A 13592-nucleotide genomic window follows, 5' to 3' on the forward strand; every position below is an offset into this window, starting at 1 on the left:
ATCCATCCATCCATCCATCCATCCATCCATCCATCCATCCATCCATCCATCCATCCATCCATCCATCCATCCATCCATCCATCCATCCATCAGTTGTCCCATCCATCCATCCATCCATCCATCCATCCATCCATCCATCCATCCATCCATCCATCCATCCATCCATCCATCCATCTCTTTAAACTGGATTCTGTTAAATGTTGGTGATAATCAACAGGAAGTCAGATTTTTACTCTTTCTGTGACTTCCTGCCTCCTCCTCTCAGTTCCTTTGGTGAGCCTCGCTCGTTGTAACTCCGTCCATAATTAAGTAAACATGATTGTTGTGGTTTAAAAGCCTCTCCAGGCTCAGCGTGGCTTCCTGGAAGGCGGCCATTAGCATATCATACCACCTAAAAGCAGCCTGTTTCCACTGCTTATAGTTTCCTCTGAAGTTCCTCACGAGCCCGGTTGATGCCCACTCACCTCCACTAATGAGCACTCCGCCGTAATAGACCATGCTCTTGTTTCTGAAGCCTGGAGACGTTTATGGACGCCGTGCGGTGATGTTCCTCTGCGTCTTTTCTGATCTAATCAGGATGGACCGCATTAAGGTGAGGCAGCAAAAGTTTAAGAGGGGCAAGGAGAAGATGCTGAGCCTGGCGCAGGAGTCTGCCGACGGACAGACGCTCGTCCGGCCCGAGGAGGAGGAGGAGGATGATGATGGTATGACGAAGGCTGCCGCCGACTCTCCCTGTGGAGCCCATAATAGGACTCAGATAATGTTTGTCGTATGTAACGATGCCACCGTTTGAATTCACAACCCTTGAACTTTTTCATCCAACTATTTTAATGTAATTTTTACATGAAAGACAAACAAAAGAAATAACACAAAACTGTGACAAGTTCTGCTTTAAAAATAAAATTGCATTTGTGTTCAGCCCCCTTAACTCCGACACCACTAAATAAAACCCAGATAAAAATAGAGCTGAAACGATTAACTGTGAGTAATCAAATCACGATTAATTGAATTATGATTAATCCGGATAAACATGATTAATAGAATTGTGAAATGGTATTGAAATTGTCGATTAATTAAAATTAATCAGATTAATGAAATAGTTGATTTATCACAATCTTGATTAATTGATTATTGAAATACACGATTAATCATGATTAATCAAAGTTGTACAAATTGGGATTGTACAGTGAAAATTGTATAAAAACATTTACATTTTCCATTTAAGATGAAAAATAAAAACCCTTTTTCTGTAACTTGGAACTCCACAGGCAGCTCTTCCTGTCCATTTATTTATTGGTTAATCCCAAAATAATCAGCAAATCAATTCTACACTGAACTTTTCACATACTGATGTTAAAGCATTTTTAGCTGCATAAACTGTTTTAAGGACTCGGAGATTTTTTAGAGAACATTAATGAATAAACATCATCATGAAGACACAACAGACAGAAAAGGTTAAACGTTTAAGGCAGATTTAGGTTTAATGCACCAAACATGTAAAATACTTCTTAATTTCTGAATCTGTGATGAATAACATTTTTCTACTTCAGTTTTTTGTCTTGACTCAATAATTTTGGCCCACATGACAAAAAGCTTAAACAATCCTGACCTAGTCAAAGTCCAGACCTTAACACAGTTCAGTGACCTGGAAAAATCTGTCGAGTTTTTAGTTTTTAAATGTGCAAAAATGTAGAAAATAGTTTAACGAAGTGACTATTTAAATATATTTGACTCACTTTTTGTTTTTATTTGAGAAAGTATAAATCCCCTTTTATCCGTTTTCCTACTTCTTTGTTTTGCTCCATCAAATAAAACCCAAGTTTTGAATTGAAGTTTGAGTTTGTAACTTGACTAAATGTGAGAGTTCAAGGGGTGTGAATACGTTTGCAAGCTGCTGTAAATTGCCTTACTTAAGAATCTTAAATTTGTGGATTTTTATTTTCATTTACTTTTATGACATTTACTTTTATTGCACTGATGTATTTGTGAAATTTTAGGAGCACAGCGAGCGAAAGCCAAGACCAAAAAAAAGCAGTGGTGGAGGCCGTGGGTTGACCATGCTTCCAGTAGGTTGACCCCAAACCCCGTTTTTCTCTTCCTCCACTCTCACTGGCCCCTTTTGTCCTTGACCAGAACGCTGAGGATTCCCATACTGTCCCAGGGCTCTGAAGGCACCGTTCCTCCAGTCATTAACCCGTTTCTGTCTCTGCTTAAGGCGCCGTTTCGCTGCCTGCTTGAGGATTTTTCAGATAAAACAATAAAAAGTCTGGTCGCCTTAAACAGACACGATGAAGGAGAAAAGGAGTAATGGCTGGAGGTTTGTTGGACATTTTTCGCCTGAAAAGCCCACAGTAGAGAATCGCTCTGATTTTTAGGCAAAGACATGAAACAAACCCACCTTTATTCTCAGTACTGGAATAAAGGAGGAAGGGTTTTTTCCTGCTTTGCCTGCAGACATGATCACCAAACAGGTGAAAGCAAAACAGACGATTCAGACATGAAAAAACTCTGAAACTGATTAAAAAACACTTTTCCTCTGAGTTTTCCCACACTGGTTGCCTGTTTGGTGCAAACTCATGTCTCATGTCATCGTCCGCCCCCACATGACATTTTGCAAATTATTTTATCTCTTTGTCATTTGGTGTTTCATCTCCATTTCCTAGCATCCTCCCTCATTTCCTGCCCACTGCAGTTCTGCTCAAGGACATAAGTCAGCCTTGTCTATCCATCGCTTCTGACACTCAGCTGCTGCAGCCTGGTGTCTCTTCTTACAGCGTAGAGAGAAATGTTCACACAAATCATAGGTTCTTCCTTCACACAAACCTCATCATAACAGTTTAAAAGATTAAAAGAAATGATTAAACATTCAATTCTGAGGATTTCAAGTTCTTTACCACATTCTAAAATCGATTATATCTAACTTCAAATCTACCAAAACATACAAGTTAGATTTTTATTATTTGTTTTGTTATAGATTCTGTTGTCATTGTTTGATTTAAAAAGATTTCTTCCACAATTTATTAACATGTGGCAGCTACACAAGAGAACTATGGACCGTGGTCACTGAAGAATTTTTGTAAAAATTCAGAGAAAATAATAAAAAGTCAGACAGAAATATCTGAGAAAAAAAAGTCAAAATTCTTTACAATTTTAAGGGGAAAAAATCTTTGCAAATTTCAAATCCTGGGAAAAAGAAGTCAAAATTTTGAGGAAAAAAGTTACAATTTGAGAATAAAATGCCATCAACATCTTAAGAAAAAAATAAAATAAAAAAACTGGGAGAAAAAAAATCTTAGAAAAGAATTAAAAATTTCAAATAAGGAAATTTAGAAAAGTGAAAAGAAATTGATGAAAAATTTCAAAATCTCAGAAAAACTAAATAAAAAATCTGAGGAAAATTTTCAAAGTAATGAGGAAAAATACCAGAAAGAACATAAATCCTAAAACAAAAAAAAAAAGTCAAAATCTGAGAATAAAAAGTGAGCAAAATAAAAAAAATGGGGAAATGAATCCTCATCCAGGCAGCAATTTTTTTTTAATTTTTTAGTAAGATTGTGTTTTGCTCTTTCACCCAATCTTGAGGATTGAAACATTGTATTTGGTTTGTTTTAATATTTTTGCTTTGCTTAATTCTCCTGTACCTTTCGACTTTATTAGCTGAGTTATAATAATATTACCTGTACGCAATTTTTCATGACAGTGTGGATCTGTTGTGAATTTATTCACATTTGAGGTGAGATTTAAATAATTTTAGAACCTGGTAAGAACTAATTCAATTTATTAATTCCTGATGAATGAAATCTTAGAATTGAAAGAGTTTGTTCTTTCTTTGTGTAATGACTTTATGTGTCTATAAATGTGTCTCACTGTTAATTTCTGTTATTTTTCAAGTAATGGTGAGTGTCATAACTTTCATACATCCTGTTTCCGTCTCCTCTCTGTTTCTGATTTTAATGTTTGACGATGAACAAATGACGGTTTCTGGCCTCTGAGTTCATGTAAAAACGTTTTCTCTTCTGCCCCCTAGTGGTCAGAAGTGGAGATTATTACTTGTTTGAAACTGACAGCGAAGAAGAAGATGAAGAGGAGGAGAAAAAAGACGAGGAGCCACCAAAGAAGTCGGCATTTCAGGTGGATCGATATTCCTTTGGTTTCAGAAAAAAATGTTTTCTCTCTCTCTGCTGTTTGAACTCTGAGAATCAAACAACTTTATATTTATTAGGAGTAAAATCTACTTTGTTTCCTGATGGATTTACTGTATCCAGAAAATGAAGCCAAAATAAGGCTTGTTTCTTAAAAAAAAAAAAAAATGGAAAGGTTATTTTCTTTTGCTTAAATAAAGTGAACATTGCTCTGTTGGGGTTTTATATCCTCTTGTGATGGAAAACAGAGTGAAACACTTGAGAATCTATTTATCGTCAGCCTGCAGACTGTCTGACCTTTTCCTCAACCCGCCTCCAACAACGGTTCATTTCACCTCATTCTACATAACATCTAATTTTTTCCTTCTTTTTTAAATCACATTTTGTTGGTTTGTCAATAATTTGTGCACAAATTAATGTGTTTAACTCATCAATCTCCATCTCCTCTGCCTCCTCACTCAGGTCTTCCTTCAACCTGCAGTCTAACTCTACTAAATCTTGTCCCTCTTTCTTCTGCCTTTTAGCGAGCGATCGGAAAGTTTGTCTCAGCCGTTCTGGCTTTGCCCAAGTCAATCATTAGGCTGCCTAAAACTGTGCTGCAGTATCTAGTCAAGGCAGGAAAGGTACTCGCTATACTCACCTGAACATGCTTGTTTTGCTGTGGGAACGTCTAAAGGGGACCTTTTATGTAAAAGTTGCATTTTGTTTTTCTACTTCCATTTGGGTCTCTAAAAAACCCCCAACTGCTTAAAAAACAATTTTATGGCAATACGTTAATGTGTTTTGGTGTCTGTCATAAGTCGGCAGGCACTCCTCTGTTACCTAGCAACCCCAGTGAAGCCCAGCCCGTTACCTAGCAACTAAAACAGAGTTCCAGCATGATTAGTCAGCTGGTTTTACATTGCTGTACAATGGCTGCTGAAAAAAACAAGTGTTTTGTTGATGATTTAACATTCACTTTCTGCATTCTTGCTGGTTGTGCAGGAGGCTCTACTTCTGCTTGTCAAATATATATGGTATATAATTTTGTATCGTTTCACAGTCATTTTCACAGCAGCAGGTTATTTAGATTTAAAGTGACAAGACACAATAAAACACCTCAAACTAGGCAGAACTGATCAGGTTAAAATCTCTAAAAATGATTTTGTGCAACACCAAAAAAAATAAACATGTTTTGTATAGGCCACAGATTTATCTTAACCTGTTCAAGGAAGCATAACAGGTCACCTTTAGCAACTAACATTGCAGTTTTATGATGATTGCAGCTCATATTTGGTGTAAACTTTATTGATACAAAAATCAGCAAATATGAGCCGGAGTGGGAATGTTTTTGTGCTGCATGATTGTTACTCTGGCATGAAGCGTTTTGCATGTGAAGAAGGTTTTTTTCCTGCCTTTTGTTGATTGCTGCTCTGCAGAAATGTCAGATATTGTTGCACAAGACAATGTAGAACATTGTAGTCGATGCAAAATCTGCATGACTTGAAACGTTTTTATTTTTATAAATGTGAACGTTTGAAACCAGACTGGGAAAAAAACATGATACATTATATTTTTAGTTTCTTAAAATTGGTTTATATTCAAATGGTTGAACATACAGCTGCTAAAAATTCCTTTATTAATTATATTTCAAGGTAGAATATCTTATAGTTTACTATTAAATAATTGGTCTCTTCAACAAGTGAGTCAGCCTTTAGGTTTAATCTAAAATATTATGACTGGATTTTATTTTATTGACAAAAATAAAATTATTATTGCCAAGTATGGAGAAAATTTAAAAATTATTTCTTCATTTTCTGCAGCTGTATATTTTCATACTGAAAAAAAAATAGAAAATGAAAAGAAAAAATACAAATTTAGTGCATTTATTCATTGAGGGCTTGAACTAGTAACTAATTTTATGTAAAACCTTATGATATTTCACAAAATTAATGTTTTGATCTTAAGTTTTATAGGAAGAGAAACAGGAACTTCTGTCGTAACTCAGTTTTTAAAAAAAACACTTTTTAATTAAAGTTTTAGATATGGAAAAAATATTGGAGATCAATTTGAAGATAAGCCTTACTTAGATGTCATGTTTTCTTGTCTTCCCCATTTTGAGGAGTGGCTAACAGACACACATCATATTTATACCCAATGGAATATTTATTTAAAGGCTTTTTAGAAATAATTACATGTGAATCCAATGTAGAGAGTGAATTATTGTTTCATTCTGGCGTTTGACACAATGAATAAATTTTATTTTCTTCCCCGTCGCTCCACCAAAACCGACCCGGTTGAAACGAAACGGCTCTGCTCTGCTCTGCAGTTTCTTTACCAGGCCTGGATCACCGACCCCAAAGCTGCTCTGAAGGCACGAGCCAAAGACAAACGCAAGTTTTGGAAGAAATACACAAAAAGAGTGAGAGGCAGGAAAAGCAAGAAAGATGGTAAATCTATAATTCTTTGCTTTTGATTCATTAATATTGTAATGAAACTTTGCTAAACTGGAAAACTCAAAAATGCACATTCTGCGTGATAAACTCGCTATGGTTTGGTATGGTTTTACAGTCCCACAGTTTTGCAGCAACAATGTTTGGAGTTGTGTTATGATGATAAAAAGTGGCACAGGTTTGGTTTTGGCTGCTTCAAAGAGCAGCAAAAGCAAACGAGGCGGATTAGCAGTGCTTGTAAACAACTGATGATGTCATCCAGGTCATGTTTTGTACAATACCTTAAATATTGAGCAGTTAGCATGTCATAAAACTGACATACAGTGACTGTCTTCAGTCAGAGGCTTCTTGAGATTCGTTGTGAGACTGACTGCTACTGCCCATACGTGATAATCCATAACTGTTTAAATCATGTGTCAAACTCGAGGCCCGTGGGCCAAATCCGGCCTGCCACAGCTGTTTATTTGGCCCTCTCGATTCTTGACTAAACACCATGTTTTGATATATTTTATGTTACCAGTCAAATCAATGCAGTTTTTATCTGTTCACTGCTAAATTATATCAATCAGTCCCTCCAGTTTCTTGAGAATTATTGTGGAAATTCACATGAAATCAATGAATCTCTGCACTTTTTGCACTAATAATTGGGAGTTTACTGCAGATTTTCTCAAAAATTGTCAAAAACTTTCTTAGTTGTCCTAAACAGCTGCCTCCGCCTTAAGGCAGCTGTAGATCATTTATTACTCGCTGATCTACAGCGAGTAATAAAAAGTCGCATTTACTGTAATAAATAAGTGCAAATATTTCCAAATTAGTGCCACAAATACAAAATCCTGGAGGGACTGAAAAGATGTTCAATAATATTATTTAATTTTAAGAATTGATTGATATTTTAACAGTTTGTGATCAGGTTTTATCAATACATCCTGGCACAACCGGCCCTTGAAGAGCATTCATGATCTTGATTTGGTCCAAAACGAAAATGAGTTCGACTTGCCTGATTTAAATAATATAGAGATGGTTTGTTTTTTAAATAACATCTTAATATACATAGCAATAAATTGGTAATTTATTTTAAAAGGTAATCTTTTAATAATAATTAGCGAATATAAAAACTTTAAATGAGTAAATTTTTTTGAGGCATTGGTTTTATTTTTTTAGCAGATCATGTTGCGATCGAGGTGGGAGAGCTTTCTGATGGGCAAGAAAAAGGAGAAGAAAACAAAAAGTCTGCTGGTCCAGGTACGTTTTTCCTCATTTAACCCAATGATTTATCCCGTTCTTCCTCCCTTTCTGTTCATTTCTCCGTGTTTTGCTGCAACATTTCCCCTCTAACTGGTAACATGCAGCTTTTGTTGCCTCGTCTCACGCAGACAACATCATCAAGCGGGTGTTCAACATCATAAAGTTCACCTGGGTGCTCTTCCAGACGACGGTGGAGAGCTTCACCAACTGGATGAACGACATGTGCAGGGAGTACATCGACATCTCCACCGTGCTTCGCATCGAGCGCTGCATGCTGACGCGGGAGGTCAAAAAGGTGAAATCCTCACTAAAAACTGCTAAAAACAGCCCAGTTTGGAACCTGGTGCTGGTCCAATCTGGGTTGTTTTAACTCAGCTGGGTTGGGTTGATGGCTTGACAACATATTTAGATATGGCAACTAAACTGACTTTTTTTTTTTTTAACTAAAAAAGACCAAAAACTGGGTTGAAACTTACAAACCTCTATATTTGGGTAAAAAATATATATATCAAAATATAAAAACTGGATGAAAAACAATCTGAATATTCTAAAACTACCTTTTCCCATGTGATACCTATATAAAGCCAGCAGAATTAATTTAAATTACAAGTAATAAAAAGTTATTTAAAAAGTATATAATTAAATTGCTTCATTATTATGCAGCTCCAAAAGTACGTTATTACACGTTAAGATAACATTTCATGTAAAAAGTCCATTTTAAGCCAAACTACAAGTAAAATTTTCAGCCATTAAACAAGGAGTAACTTTTTCAACATTATTTTCTGTCAGATGTAAATGTTGATGTCAGACAAAGATGACCTGAAGAAACACAAAAAGACGTTTTCAAGTCAGGATTTTATTCATTAAGGGGGAAAAAAACCAAAAACTTCCTAAACCAGATTAAAATCCAAGTCTGTACTTTGACTAGGCCTATTCAGAAATGTAATTTTGTTTTTTCCTAGTTTTTCAGAAGTGGACTTGCTGGAGTGTTTTGAGTCATTATCCAGCTGAGTTTTAATTTAAGGCTACAAGCACAGGAACCTTTTCCTGCTGGATTTTCAGAATTTATTCATTTGAATTTATTCAATTAAATTCAAATGACTTTATTTTACCCCAAAGGGTATTTAAATGTTGCCTTATCATCAGATGGGATGGTGATGATGTGGGCTGGAAGCTGGATGCCAGTTATTTGGTTTCCCTCCTTTTTCTTTTAATTTGTTGAGTTTGGGTCACAACTTGTTTCTTGGGATCTTGTAGCCTACTTCATGTTGCCAAACAGATACTACATTCAATAAATCAGAATATTATTGAAAAGTCAATTTATTTCAGGAACTTTATCAAAAAGTGAATAATGTTACATTCAAATGATTGTTTCAACACCTATGATGATTTTCTGCTTACAGTTAATGAAAACATTTAAAGTTAGAAAATCACATTAGACCAATAAAAAGCATTTTTAATACATAATTTCTTTTAATACATAAATTTATCCTTTCTGAAAAATATGTTTAATATCTTCCAAAAGGTTGTCAATTTTTAAGTTTAATCTTACAAATGAAACTCATTGGAAACACATATTATAGTTTATTGTATTTAAGTGATTTTTTTCTTTATTCTACAGGTCTAGAAATAACCAGATCTGGATGTGGTTATGAAAATTAAACACAAATATTTGGTTAATCACAGCAGATTCATGATTTATGTTTTCACACAGGGTCAGATTACCTTCTGTATTTTACTCACGATTTATTTTCCTGATATTAAAATCTGATTGGCAGTCCAAAGTGTGACAGAAATGTGAAAATAAAGATGAGAGATGTAAATCTTGGTTATTATTTCAAAGTGAAACCCATTTTGTGACTGCAGGGCAACGTGCCATCCAGAGAGAGCATTCATGTTTACTACCAGAAGGCCATGAGGCTGAACATCTCCAGGCAGGCCAGCCTGGACCAGCTGAGCGAGGACGGGTCCATGTCCGGCTCCACCCAGGCCCGGAAGAGGAGGAGAGGCTACCCGATGGAGAGCCAGGACTCCACGGCCTCCAGAGATAGCATGTCCAGGTACACAGCGCCACACGCTGGATGCATCATCAACATCGATCATCCTCTAAAAACCACAGAGAATAAATTCATTCCCCATGTTTAATTTACACTGCTCTTATTTACCATGACAAAAAAAAATAAATAGCTGAGAAGTTTTTCAATATATAGCAAATAAATGCTAGCTTTGTTGATATAAACACACAGTTATACCAACTACTTAGTTGAATAATAAATGACATTTTGTTTCCCCAGATTACTGAAAATTATATTTGTTACAGAGCTACACATTCTGTTTTAGACATGTTTTGTCTAAGCACACAGCTTAAATTCTGCATTTATGCTTCATTTATGCTCAAAGTTTTTGTTCATAACATATTTTAGGGGCGATTGATCCGTTGTAACTTCTCTGAATTTTAAAGCTTTCTAACTTTTTAAAGAAAACTAACTTTTCAAAATTCACCTTTTGCACGTTTTTGTATTTCCATTTGGTTCTCTACTGCTTCTAGAAACAGAACAAGTGCTTTAAAAAACATCTAGGCATTTTCTGGCAATGGTTTCATGTTTTTTTAGTCTCTGGAGACAAACCGTTGCAAATACCTCTATAGTATTAAGTCACTTTCATCAAAAAGTGAATCATGTTGCATTCAAATGATTGTTTCAACACCTATGATGATTTTCTGCTTACAGTTAATGAAAAACAAACCATTGCAATCAGCCAGCACTGCCCTGTTACCTAGCAACCCTGGCAGAGTTCCAGCTCTGTCACCTAGCAACATCAGCCAAGTTCCAGCACGGTTTTACCCATAGGCCTATTTTTACCTGTTCAAAGAAGCAAAGTATGTCCTCTTTAAACTAAATTCATTTTAAACTAGATTATTACATATGTTGTAAAGTAATGTATGTTTTTTCCTCCCTTACTTGCTCTCTAACCTAAATAATTTATATGTGATGAATTCCATACGATTAAGAATTTTTGATTGTTTATTTTGTTATGTTTATTAGCTGTAGCAGGAGTGCCTCTAACTGTGTTTTGCTACCTAATAGAATTATGTTAGGATTAATTAGCTATTTTTGGAAAACTCAATTGGTTAAATGTGAATTCTGAACATAAAATGTCAATATTGACATATTTCATTCACTTTTGGAGCAAAAAGGTGTTAAAATACTACATCACTGGACAGGAAAACTGCCATATGTAGAGCGAGGCGACGTGACGGATGTCGGAATTGAGGGACAGGAATGTTTTCCCCAAGTTGTTTTTGTCAATATGGCTTCTACTTATTTAAGTCGAGCTAATTTGTCTGTGTTTATGTTGTTTGGTCTCTGGAAAACTTCCATATTAGGTCAATATCATGAGAAAACTGCCCCGTTACCTAGCAACCCCAGCCGAGTTCCAGCCCCGTTACCTAGCAACCCCAGCGAAGTTCTAGCAATCCTGGAAATAGCTAGCCAAGAAACCAATCCATACCATTTCCATCCTCACGTTTGTTGATTTGATCAAATTGCCGATTTTGACTGAATTCACGCCACATGATTTATATCACTTTGTCATAAATAGGGTTTCTTTTTACACTGGAGCAGACTTAAAAGCGTACAAAAGTCTAGTTATTTTGTACAAAGCAGGCTACATAATTGTGAGGCATTTTTTCCAGTTACTAAAAGTTAAACTTGTAGCTTCTCTATTGTATAATATGACTGCATCTTAGTTATAAAATATATGAAAGCTAATCTTGTAAAAAAGTATTTCCTGCAAATCCATGAATTCACCCTATGATCATTTCTACAATGAAATCAACTGATATTAGGCTGCCAGCGATCTGTTTTTTGACCATCTTTACGGAGCTTGTAAGTTGTTTTGTTGTCAGTCATGGTGGAGTGGGCCACTTTTTGAAGAGAGTGACGTCACGTGCAAAGGGTCAATATCCTTCCAGCATCATTAAATGGAGTCGATTCACTCCACTTTTTGTTTTTACCTTCATGCATCATTACTGAACATCGTCTGTCCCTCTCACTGTTGCTCGTCATCCCATCCCATCACTGCCTGCCAGTGCCATCACGGAGGCCACCACCCTGTTTTCCCGCCAGTCCACTCTGGAAGACATGGACCCAATGCCGGAGAACATTCCCAAAACCAGTCAGCGCCCCAGGCCCAGCCTGCGGAAGATGTACAGCATGGACATTGCTAATTCGTCCATAGACAGCGGCAGCAGCATTGTGTCCAGGTGCTTCGCCATTTCACTCACATGAACACCATCGCTGCATCTCATGACTGTTTTCATCAAGTTCATTGCTTTTAAGGCTGTTATTTTCCTGTAAAATAAATAGATTTTGTTTGTTTCCCCCTGTTTAGTGAAACGACTCAAAGCGTCATGATCTACTCCAGACAAGGAACCACAGACACCATAGAGGAAGTGGAGGATGAACAAGATCAAGGAGAATACGCTCAGTGTCCCACAGACGATCAGGAAGCAGAGGAGACGCAGCGTGATGAGGTGAACGTTGAAGATGATGATAAAGAGCTGTGGGAACCTGATGAAGAAGTTGGAGGAGAGGAGCAGGAAGTAGAAGCTGCTCCCTGCGACTCCTTTAGTCCAGATGAGGGTCCGTCCGCCAGGCAGGATGACGCAGAATTGGCTGCCTCATCAAGGGAGAACAATTCAATCAGCGAGAGCGAAGACGTACTCGGACAGCAGGGCTTCTCGCAGATGGAGGACCAGGCCGTCACGCTCTACACCCCCGACACGGACGCTTCCAAAACGTCCGACGCCGACGTACCGCCCAGCTACAGTAAGGCGGTGAGCTTCGACCGCCTGGAGGTCAGCGACGACGAGAGTGACTCCTACCGGAGGCGGCGGTTGGTCATGACGTCCGACAGCCGCTCGGACAGTAGGTCGGACATCATGCTGCCGTCGATGACCACCGAGCTGACGGCCAGCGAGCTGCTGCTCAATAAGTAGGTCCATTTGATCAAAAGTTATCAATATAAACAGGTCACTGCAAAAACATTCATCCCTTTGAACATCTGGCACTGCAAAAAACTAAATCTTACCAAGTATTTTTGGTCTAGATTAGTGAAAAACATCTTAGAACACTTGAAATAAGACAAAACTAACAAACAAGTAACTTTTAGGCAAGAGCTGGTTTCAAGTTAAAAAATGACTTAATATTGATGGAAATGTACAAGTTGTAAGTAAAATAATCTGCCAGTAAAACAAGACATTTTTCACATATTCTAAGTTAAAGTGACTGGTTGATTTGAGTAGAAAGTCCAGTTCCTTTTGAATCTACGATTGAACTCTGATATGGACCAAAACATCAAACTCTGGTCCACCTAAAACCTTATGCCTTGGTTTGGTTGAAGTGAACTCTGATGTGCTTTGAATGCAAATGTGAACTCCAAGCGAACTGAAGACAGCATCAAAAACAGGAAGTAAACTATAGAGCAAAGCAATCTGGGTAAAAACAAGCAAATCAAAATTGCCTTGGGTCTTTTACTAAAGACAATAGAGAAATCCCATAACTGCTAAAATCTGACATTACTCAATTTTTGTTTGCATTTTGTGAAGGAAGTTGCGCTCAAGAAGCACAACTTCCTTCCTTTTTGTGTCGTTTCCTTCAGTGGTTCTTGTTGCAGTGCCACCCCAGGCGAGGAGGGGAACAGGATTTTCAGAGGATTTAATTCATTCGACAGTGAAAGTGTGAGAGTGAAACGCACCAGATGAAAATAGAAC

At 37.0% G+C, this 13592-nt stretch overlaps 1 protein-coding gene across 10 annotated transcripts in view; it reads left to right on the forward strand.

The window, feature by feature from the left end:
- Positions 1 to 13592, forward strand: part of piezo2b (piezo-type mechanosensitive ion channel component 2b) — a 126443-nt gene that overhangs the window by 97740 nt on the left and 15111 nt on the right. For 3 of the 10 annotated variants that reach the window (XM_016677434.1, XM_016677440.1, XM_007564179.2), the window contains 10 exons: positions 577 to 704; positions 1998 to 2066; positions 4028 to 4131; positions 4667 to 4765; positions 6451 to 6571; positions 7736 to 7816; positions 7948 to 8114; positions 9686 to 9879; positions 11910 to 12083; positions 12212 to 12814. In XM_016677434.1, coding sequence (XP_016532920.1) covers positions 577 to 704; positions 1998 to 2066; positions 4028 to 4131; positions 4667 to 4765; positions 6451 to 6571; positions 7736 to 7816; positions 7948 to 8114; positions 9686 to 9879; positions 11910 to 12083; positions 12212 to 12814 — 1740 coding nt within the window. Of the gene's footprint in view, positions 1 to 576; positions 707 to 1996; positions 2067 to 4027; positions 4132 to 4666; positions 4766 to 6450; positions 6572 to 7735; positions 7817 to 7947; positions 8115 to 9685; positions 9880 to 11909; positions 12084 to 12211; positions 12815 to 13592 lie in introns of all 10 variants that reach the window. The other 7 variants (XM_016677433.1, XM_016677436.1, XM_016677437.1 and 4 more) reach the window with 5 other exon arrangements.

This window comes from Poecilia formosa, unplaced genomic scaffold (assembly GCF_000485575.1).
Source record: "Poecilia formosa unplaced genomic scaffold, Poecilia_formosa-5.1.2 Scaffold156, whole genome shotgun sequence".
Classification (NCBI taxonomy): domain Eukaryota; kingdom Metazoa; phylum Chordata; class Actinopteri; order Cyprinodontiformes; family Poeciliidae; genus Poecilia; species Poecilia formosa.